General features: G+C 35.8%; 1 protein-coding gene across 1 annotated transcript; it reads right to left on the bottom strand.

The window, feature by feature from the left end:
* Positions 1 to 529: 529 nt before the first annotated feature.
* On the bottom strand, positions 530 to 9,898 carry LOC121876251 (probable glutamate receptor). The gene is made up of 10 exons (XM_042381267.1): positions 9,836 to 9,898; positions 7,200 to 7,358; positions 6,652 to 6,795; positions 4,946 to 5,036; positions 3,782 to 4,085; positions 3,165 to 3,379; positions 2,208 to 2,388; positions 1,926 to 2,025; positions 1,216 to 1,345; positions 530 to 1,018 (listed from the first exon to the last, which is right to left on the bottom strand). Exons 2-10 carry the CDS (start codon positions 7,274 to 7,276, stop codon positions 920 to 922), a joined length of 1,341 nt encoding a protein of 446 aa, XP_042237201.1. The 5' UTR covers positions 7,277 to 7,358; positions 9,836 to 9,898; the 3' UTR covers positions 530 to 919.
* Positions 9,899 to 10,843: the final 945 nt, after the last annotated feature.

Raw genomic sequence — 10,843 nt, forward strand, 5'->3', positions numbered from 1 at the left:
TGGACCTTAAGTCATCATCCAAAATGACATGTTAAGCAAAGCAGTTGAAGTAGAATCATATTTTGAGATAGGGGTGTTTGTCCTGGAACCATCAAGTTAATAGGGACAGTGAATATACTTTTCTAGTATACAGGTATAACTTGGTGTACGTGGTCAGGAAACACTTTCTTCGTCACATTTATGTAAAAATTGAGGGGACCTAATCATTTAAGCTGTCTTTTGTGTGCTTATTGTCATTCCATGGCCAGGTCTTTCCTTTCTGAATGGTGTGCGATATCCCGGTAAATAAGAGTCCCCTGGTTACACACCTGCCTGGCCCATGACACTAATCCCATTAATATCTTGATGTTCTTTCTCCGCATACGCATAGTTTTGGCATTTATATACCAGATATAGAAGTACTGTAAAATTATTTGATGATTATTTATTTCTGTTCAAATTTCAAATTCAGTCAGCAATGATTTATGTAACTCCAGAATACTAATATTTGGTACAAGTGGAACATAATAGGAATAGTTCAACGAATTAATGTTGGTTTAATAGTATATTTATACATACACCTTAACTACGTTTAGATTTTACAGTAGGCTTCATAAAACATACAGAGGCACTGTACTGAGTAGCTATAACATGGAAATTTCGGGTGTGCAGAACAATAAAAAAAAATATTTCTAGATATTAAAATAACCTTGCTTGTTCTAAAGTACATAAGAAATAAGGTGTAATACAATTATATTTTTATTGTCTTGATCAACTGCATACGTTGGTAGTCAGCTCGACGATACCCGACAGTGGTGAATATCAGTTAGTCAACTCCCCACAACCTCGTCAGTGACGGTGAGTAAGAGCTGGGACACAAACGCAGTACATCATGTGGCTACAGTTGTGCTGGGTGATGGGGTTCTAACGGTGTGGAGGTTTACAAGGCCCCATCACTGCAACGTTTGTCGACGTAAAGTTCCAGACAGAAGGTGACCAGAGCCAGCAGTAGTCCTGCGCCCAGTAACACCAACATCCCCTGAATATAATAATAAAAACTAAGCAATTGTAACTATAATATATATATATATATATATATATATATATATACTGTACTATACAGTATATATATTCCAAGACTGCATGCATTTTTTTAAGAAAACAAGACCACTTGTCTCTCCGTTCACAGCCTTGAGAGTTTGTTTTGATAATGAAGATAAAAGATTCTGCATTTACCCAGAGATTGTTGATGGCGAGAGGTTCCCTGACTGTGATGATGGAGGGCGCATGGCGACACACGGTGGAGAAGGGGATACTGCTCATCAACCAGTGGTCGTACAGCCCAGACTCCAGTATGGCCCTCACCCTGACACGGTAAACACTCGTTACCTCTTATTCTTACAGACAAATTGTGACCTACAGTATATTAAATATTTATTGTTGAGGAGACCGTAATTAAAAGAGACGGCCCTACACGCAGAACCATCATAGAAAATCTCCAGACAGACGGAACATACAGAGTGAGGGTCATATACCTGTCTTTGTCCTACTACGGAGACAGGCCAGGACCAGACAATGTGTAGAGTGAGTGCAAGTTATTTTATTCCTTTAAGGTTTACCTCCCCTATTATCAAAGATCCCATGTCCCACTAAAAAAAATATATATATATCTTAGAATATTTTGACTACTACAGTTATTATACAGGGACTGTAGGAAATGACCCTTTTTATTAGTCCTGGAAACAGTTTCTTATCAGCTTTCTACTGAAGTCACTAACTTTCTTGTATCCTTCATAAAAGCTAATAATACCATAGAACTGTAGATATAACAGTAAGGTTAATGTTTGAAAACTGGTGAAAGAATGACGACTTATATTAGAAATGTGAAAACTCTCATCTCACTTAGTTTCCGACTATTGCCTCTGTTTAGTTATGGAGGTCCTCACCTATAACTCATGGCACGAACGAGCAGATTTCCTTTGAGTCCGATGATGCAGTGGGTGATGGGAAACAGCGCCATTCGCATCTTATAGAAGTCACATCGTCCTGCAACAAGTGGAAGAAATGAAGAACCTCTGTTAGCTAACACCATCCATGACTTCGAATGTGTTCTTTTTCTATTTCTTAAACGGAGAACAGGATAGGACAATTTGAGTTTCTATCTTATGTGCAGATGGCACTTTTTACTGGTCTGTTATCGGAGAACATATATCAAACAAAATGATCACCTGTGTTTGCGAAGTAGTTGGCAGCGAGTCGGTCAAGACCGAGGCCAGGGCTGAAGAGGACGTGGTGACCCTTGGTGACCAGATTCTCCATCACGTCCGGGAAGGTTTTCGATAACTGGTATTTGACCCGACCCACCTTGTATAGATTCCCCAAACCTTTCAGGTCACCACTCTTCACTGTCTGTGACCAACACACTATTATTATAATTAACAAACGAATTGACAAACACTGTACACGATTCTGGAGAAACAAAGAATAAGAAATAAAATTAAAAATAGTAGGAAGAGTAAAGGAATTTTATAGGAGGGTATTTAGCCCATCCTACACTCATATGATACGTAAAGACAACTTAAATGCTATAATGTCTTCAAGTCAGGAATGTTTAGAGGACAGAACTCACTACTGGATCATTATGTACTATGTCATGTTTCGTCGTGACGATGACTGTTAAGAAAGGAATTTTCATATTAAAATTTGGCTGCAGGAGAGGACGTGTGAGAAACCCCTCCAGAATATCATTATATTAAGAACATAATACTGACAACCGGTGTCAGGATACTCAACAGATCTTGTAGTCCTTGAACGTATCTACCGAACTCACTTAAGCCATGGCGCACAATTAATTTCTTAAATGACTTCTCAACCCCACTGAGAATAGAATTCCAAGAAATATTCTCTTACACTTAGTTAGAAAATTGAATTATTAGCAGACAAATCTTTTAGGAACTAAAGCAGGGAAGTGTAAATTAGGCAGACTTTTAAGAAAATATCTTGTTAATGACCAACATTGCCATTATATAAAATAAATTATTAACCACCATTTTAATACACAGTATTTTGGTAGCTATATTTGTATAATAAGAGACTCTAAAATAATTTGTGTATCGTTGGAATTGTTGACAAAAGTGTCCTAAAGTATGATCACTATATTTATATTGATTAATTTTAGGACCTACGAGAAGGAAATTTCTGAAGATATCGTTGCGAGTCATGATCAGAGTGACGGAGGAGTCGAGCAGGTCCCTGAGGGTCTGTAACGGCTTGGGGATGTATCGCACCGCCAGTAGAGAGACCAAGTTGCCACTGTAGCTCCACGTCACCATCATCGTCACAACCATCCACCCTAATACCAACATCCTCTCACTACCATGTCGCTGCTCCAAGCAAAAGTCTGGATAGTTGCGAAACAAATGATATAAGCTCGAAGGATAAACGATTTTTTGTTTTGAAAAATATTTATGATAAATCTGTAATTAAAAATTATTTACTTTGCAAAATATTTAATCTTTTCGTGTTTAATTTCTAATTTTTATGAAGTTTTCCTATCTTATAATTATTAATCTGCTCAAAGTAATCAATAAACAAACACATACTATTTAGTACAAGTTGTGTAACAAAATATATAAACCAACTTTGCAAGGAAATTAAAAAAAAGACGGTTTTAAGAAAAACGGAAAACTTTTAAAGGATCCATAAAATCTTAAACCACCGAACCTTTGCAAATAGAATAGGACTCTACAAAACAGTATGTCAAGTATCAAAGTTTAGCACATATAGGAACACTGTAACTCACCTTGACGAAGGGCTACTCTTAGATGTTCTAGAAATAAGTCAGTGATCCATGTGAAGCATCCAACACCCTTTTCATTATTGTTGCTGCCAATCACCACCATTGCCAACCAAGTTATCACCAGGGATGCCAACAGTGCCGCCCACACTACGGAATCCAGCGGGAACAGAAATCCCCACGGGTCGATTTCTGGTTGACCTTTTCCCGCAACAAATTGTAGAAAATCATAGTATATTGAATGAGTATACTCGAGGAATTTATTCTTTTCCACACTACGACTATATGGTGATAAAGCAATGTCTGCTTCCTGTAGGGATAAATAAATAAATAAATAAATAAATAAATAAATAAATAAATATATATATATATATATATATATATATATATATATATATATATATATATATATATATATATATATATATATATATATATATATATCTATATTCTACACGAAATGTTTGAAATGTCAGGTATTGGCATATTGAAGTAAACACTATTAAATTACCGGATACTGTCAGTCACTTCTCTATTACACGCTGTTGACAAGTACTGGATATGCACGAGCTCTTGAATGTACAGTACTTTACCTAAACATGTGCTCATATTCCGAAGAAATTAGATCTATAAGTTTCTGTGCTGATAGTTTCTTTGACTTTATGTCATTTAAGGTACTTATAAACTTCTATTAAATCGCCCTTTGCCCTTCTGATTAATATCTGGGTACACAGGGCTGCAGTCTTCTCCCAGTACAGGTATACGCAGTTAAATGAGCCAAGAAGGTGCAGGAGTGACGTGTCATACTGTACCATCCCTCGCTCCCTTCCATCTCCAGCCTCCTAGTGTGAGGCTGCCAGCGCTACCATTATTCCCTTCATTACTGGACGCCACTTTGAACATCTTATTGGCTAACGCCAGACGATTTAATCCGGGCTGACTGTGATGACTAATTATCTCCCCACTTTCCTCGTGACCTCTGCCCGCCCATTCTTAGGATTAAAGCTAAAATTAATAGAACAGGAAATATTTTAACTACACCATGTAAAGGAGGCTCCTCTCTGAGTTGAATAAAATCGTCTAGTGTTAGCCAAATATAATACTAAAAATGGTGTCCCCGTTGAGAAAGGGTTAGTGAAAATAGTCTAATAAAATTTGGCCAATACTTACCTTCCTTACGATGTGACCTGTCATACCAGACCAGGTCCCATTGTCCAACTCACTGCCATATATTTTGTCAACGGGTCTGATCAGATGGTACCTGTGAACCACACACACAATTACTATCACTATTAATCATACGCTGGTAATATTACAGTTGAAAATAAGAGACATTAACATTCTGATAGTCTGTATATGCACCTCTATGGCTATATGAATTGTCATGACAGCCTTAAATTGCATGTTGGTATCTTGATTCTTTCTTTAGTGACGCACTCATCAAAACGCTATCATTGCAAGAAGCAGAAAACACATATCTGTGACACTTGAGGGTGCTATCCCGCATGACTCTAACCAAACATCCCAGGATTCCCGGGCCTCGGTTTTTTTCCTGTACTAACACTGGATAATCTAACCGCTCGAGTGGCTAGAAAGCTGAGAAGTGACGAATATATACTGTATATATATATATACCCTTGGCAACTTTGGAGAGTCTTATTCTGCTGTCATGAATATTTATTAAACTGATGACAAGCCTTGTCACAAGGTATATCCTTGTATTTTCTCTCCCTGGGACCTACTTTTCCGTCTTGTTGATTCCTTGATTTCCTGCGTCTCTTCATTTATTGTTAATCGCTGCATCTATGCAGTTGTGGACGCTCATACCATCAGTGCTGGAGTGTCATATTACTGACATTCGACAACACTCCTTTGCTGATGATAAGATCCTGCACAAAAGTCTTCCCAGCCACAAGTTTGCCCACGCTCACTCACGTCTCCCAGTAGATCTTCTCTTCCCTAATACATTAATGAACACAGACCTTGAGTCCACAAATCAGTGGGATACAAATAATCTAGGAGCTTCAATAGCACCAAAACACACATTCTCTCTTCCTCTTGAATAAGATCATCTTCAGCCGTGAATTTTAGTTAGCAAAATATATATCAGAGCACCCTCTAGTATCAATATCCGTCCGTATTATTACCGATACTTTAGCACAATCCATTATTTCCCTCTTTTCACTCCCACTCACTACACGCAAACACACTTTTCCATATCATTACATCTTTACTCTGTCCAAGTTCCCTTAGCCTAACTTTATCATCGTTCACCTCCTTCATTTCTCCCACTTCTTATTCCGGATCACCGTTCTATTCCATATAATTTCAACCTTCATCAATCCATGGAGTGTAGGTCACTCGCTCGGAAATTGTTTACAAATTACATATTTTCATTTCATCTATTGTGTGTTATGCAAACCAAAATTAATTAAGTCACTTGTTTGCCCTTCAGTCAGCTCGCTTGTTCTACCACCGACTAGAAAAAAAGGAAGCACTATAAAATTATAATTAACATAAATTTCTAATTAATCTCAACTTATATCCATTAATAACTATACAGCGTAAGGATAATAAGAACAGACATTATGAAATCATTTCTGTTAAGTTGAGTGAGTTTGTTGCATCACTGTACACAAGACACTTTAAACTGTAAACCTTTAAAATTCCACATCTATAGTGTGCTGAAGTGTGACAGTGACCTATGCCCTCTCATCTCTAACTCTGCAAATATCTTAAAGAATTCAATTTTTTACACTAATATATGTAGTAACTTAAGAACGTTATTTGATACTCTCTTCAATCTCCATTTCGAGAACAAAATTATCCACTAAACCTCTGAAGAGAATAGATAACTAATACAGAAGTTGACTCACGTAAAGTTGAGTGAGCTCGCCATAACATGGAGGACATTAGCCATGGGTCCCGATACACTGAGGCTGCCATCATCCTGTTCCTTTACGTAAAGGTGAGGCGGCCGGTCCACCACCGTCAGCACCACCCTCACCTCCTCCGTGAACCTGCACCATCACACCACACATTAGTTTTTGTTTAGGTTGTTTATTAACAACCCTTCGATTTCTTAAAAGATTTTGAATGTCAATGAGATTCGTCCTATTATGCCTGCCTGAAGAGTTATCAGTACTAATACCCGCAGTCTTCTTGGATAATCGAGAGAATTTATTTCAGGATTAGTAATCCTAGTCTCTCTGTGTTACACCTTTTCTAGTGGTGTTGTCCTTCTGGAGGTATGGTCTCAACTCCTCTATACGATAGTCCAGATGGGGACGTACGAGAAGCATATTTTATAAAGTTGAAGGAGAATTTTTACACCGTTCTATTTTAATGTATGACTTATAATTCTAAATGTTGGTTGAATGGAAAATATGAAAATATACTTCTTTTGCAGCTTAGGTATTGTTACCTGAAGGTCCTGGGGTGGTGTTGTAGGCCTCGGAATATCTCCGAGTCCTCCAGGGCCTCCTGAAGCGTTTGAACCATCACTCCAGCTGCTTCTTAACACACTACTTCTTCACAACAGTCTGGTAAGAGTCTCAGTCTTCTCCAATCTGACACCACAGCTCTGTGATAATGATAATGACAACATAAATCAAATTCGATTGATTTATTACTGAGATTATAAACAATTGATAATAAGGAAAACGCTTGCATTATTGAAATTTTTTAGATATCCCATAATTTTCACTCACATTGTACTGTACATTATTCAAAATAATGATCAGTAAGCGTGACAAATACTGTAAGGGTTAAACATTAAGCATTAGGTGAGGCTCACATAAATATTGTTATGTTCTGAAGTCGGTAATCCAAGCATCATGTTAAGTGTGGAACTAATTATGACACTGATCTAGACCATTTTATCACAGAACTTACAACCTAACAAATTAATCCATGATTACTGGTAACTGTAATTGCCTGCTGGTCAAATGAGGTCAATATGAATTAGATACAATGTTAGCACCCAGTAAACTAGCCCCAATGTTGGGTGGTGGCAGATCGAATATGAACACAGCTTTATGCAATGGCTCCAGACGGGAGCGGTAACATCGCCATTATTCCTGTGTTGGATGAACTTATAATTGTTGATTTTGAAATGGTAAGACTACTGTGATATTTGTTTTCTTTATAAAGGACAATTACTCACACATCTCTCATATAAAAACATTTTTTTTAGTAAATTACTTGTATTATTATGTTAAGTAACAATATTACTCGGTACTATTTAATTGAAAACTTGACGGACCCATGACTTTTTCAACTGGATCGTCGCGACTTTTGAATATTTTGTGAAATTCTTTGAAATTTAAACTAGAGGTCACCTTAAGCGACATATTTAATAAAAATAGTATACTGGTAACAAACGAAAGACTGTAACCAAACCTTAATCAAACTCAGCCTAACTCAGATTTAACTTAATTTAACCAAACTAATGTTAGGGCAACGTCAAGTTGTGCTGCTGAGCAGCAGTAATAATGATGATGATGATGATGATAAGATTATGGTGCTACTAGTACTGCTACTAGTACTGCTACAATTGCTACTAATAATAGGCACCAATAATAAATAATACCATCTCCTTCTAATGCAATACCATACAATTACTATTCATAAATATACTGTAAACTCTAATATCAGGAATATGAATATTAAACTTTTGGTAAATAGTACAGTACTTCTACTACAGCTAATAACAGGTTATTATGATAATAAAGAATACTACTGCTGCTACTACTACCACCACTACTAATGATAATAAATACCAGGGTACTATTATTGGTACCTGTAATAGGTTGTAATAATGGTAATAACAACAAAAATAATAATAAAAAGTATAAAAATAATACCTCTACTAATAAATAACACTACTACTACAACAACTACTACTACTACTACTACTACCACTACTACTACTTATTATCATAATAACAATTATAAAAAAAATGTTAGGTACTGTTAGTGCTACTACTACTACTACTACTACTACTATTACTACTACTACTACTACTACTACTAATAATAATAATAATAATTATAATACAGTAATTGGTCAATATAGGAGGTAGGCTTAATAATATTTTTTACATGACAAATGGTCATACTATATTCCACTTAACAAACTCATCGCCAATTACAACTCAGCTCCAGTCTAGTTTCTGGGAATTTAAATACGGACAAAAGTAGATCAAGAAATCCCGAGTATATATATATATATATATATATATATATATATATATATATATATATATATATATATATATATATATATATATATATATATATATATATATATATATATATATATATATATATATATATTTTTTTTTTTTTTTTTTACTGGAATTAGCCCGCCGGGCACAGGTCAAACGACCCACAACGGAGCCTGGGGACGGTAAAAAAAAGAACGGAAAGAAATTGTAGATATAGAAAAAAAAGGTTATACTGTATTAATCTACACCTTATATAATCGCCATTTTTATACAGTTTATGCAAAACCCAACTTGCCTAAACCTAGAGTGTTACCAATTCCACTGTTAATGAGGAAGATTTCACTATAACTAGCATAGTTCCTTGTGCACTAGTGTAATATATTATTTTAGGGATATATTTCTGTCTTCCACCCCCCTCCCCTAAGAAAAGTTTTTAGATCCGTACCTGACATTGATGTTTACTTTAGTTATTACAGAAATGAAGCATATCCCGTTATATAGACATTTCCATTGTCTCGATAAAATTAATATATAGCTTCTTTTTTGTCGAGAAACAATTTTTGGTAAACTTTACTTAAAGATTACATTGCATATCCACTGTAAAGAGCACTACATACATACATCAGGAAAATACGGAGTTCCTCTGATATAGTATCGCTTTACACATGATAAAGTGAAGGGAAAAAATCCCGTCTTCTTGTTACTGTTTCTTCACTTTTTCAGAATTCATAATATTAAAAAATACTAGGCTAATATTTACCCTAGTGTACCTTTACCGTAGTGGTCAGTGTGACTTGTGGTTCTTATTATTTTTTCATCTACAGTCACTTACCTTTGGCGTGTTTCCTAGTTCCATTCACTACCACAACCACCTATGGAGTGAAGATGCCTTGATGCTCCACACAGTATTTGTAGCCTCAGTCGCTGGGAGGGAAATGCCAAAGGAAGGCGATGGAACTGTCTGACATGCGCCTCTTGCATATTAACTTTTACATATCAAGAAAAACTTAGACTTAATTTTTGGATAATGTTCTTATGTGATTATGTTCATAATGGTTCATTTGTCGCCAAGTTTACGGAATCCGTTTTGCGCGTCATCGAGGTGGATCACTGTCTTAGGACGAAGAACAATAGAAAACGTGATTGTTTAGGTAATTACAGTACAATAAAGTAATATATTAATAACATTACATTAATTATCAAAGTACCTAACTCCACCAGCTATTTATTCGATTATAATTTATAATTTGTTGCATACATAAGTACAGTGTATGTTGCACGAGAAGAAGAGTAATTGTTGCATAAAAGGAGATAGAATCTGTCCGATTATAATCAAAGTAGACTTTTATTTGCTGCTGTTGGATAACTAACATCGACAGCGTTGATATATAAATTGGACTATAAGCACTAAAAGTGTAAGAGCTGTCTAGTATTGTGAAGAACATTGTAAAGTGTGTTTTATATATACTCCACAATACTAATTCTATCATTAAGATACATTCTAAATAATTAATGAAGCTGTGAAATTATTATAAATTCACACATAACTTATTATGGATTTATAAGTTATAAAAAGTAAATTGGAAATCTAAACTCATTCAGGCATTAAAGATAAAGTTTAGATATTGTTTATACGGAATATGAAAACAAACATTCCTCTTTATTTGAATATATAACTAGATATTAATGTGTGTCGACATTAATGTATGTTCGTGTGTGCGTTGTCCCGTGCCCAGCGACCTGTCGTCCAGAAAGGGGTGGGATGGGATTTAGCCACACACACGTCTCGTAGTGTGTATCAAATAATGTTCCGTTGCCAGCACGAATCATGAGATGATAC

Source organism: Homarus americanus, unplaced genomic scaffold (assembly GCF_018991925.1).
Source record: "Homarus americanus isolate GMGI-L3 unplaced genomic scaffold, GMGI_Hamer_2.0 scaffold34921, whole genome shotgun sequence".
NCBI classification, from domain to species: domain Eukaryota; kingdom Metazoa; phylum Arthropoda; class Malacostraca; order Decapoda; family Nephropidae; genus Homarus; species Homarus americanus.

Excerpts from the sequence above, each read along its gene's own strand:
- LOC121876251 (XM_042381267.1), bottom strand. The coding sequence starts at position 7,276 with ATGGTTCAAACGCTTCAGGAGGCCCTGGAGGACTCGGAGATATTCCGA. Across the intron at positions 5,037-6,651 it reads GCGAGCTCACTCAACTTTAC|GTACCATCTGATCAGACCCG; the intron begins GTGAGTCAACTT and ends TGTGGTTCACAG. Across the intron at positions 2,026-2,207 it reads CAACTACTTCGCAAACACAG|GACGATGTGACTTCTATAAG; the intron begins GTGATCATTTTG and ends CACTTGTTGCAG.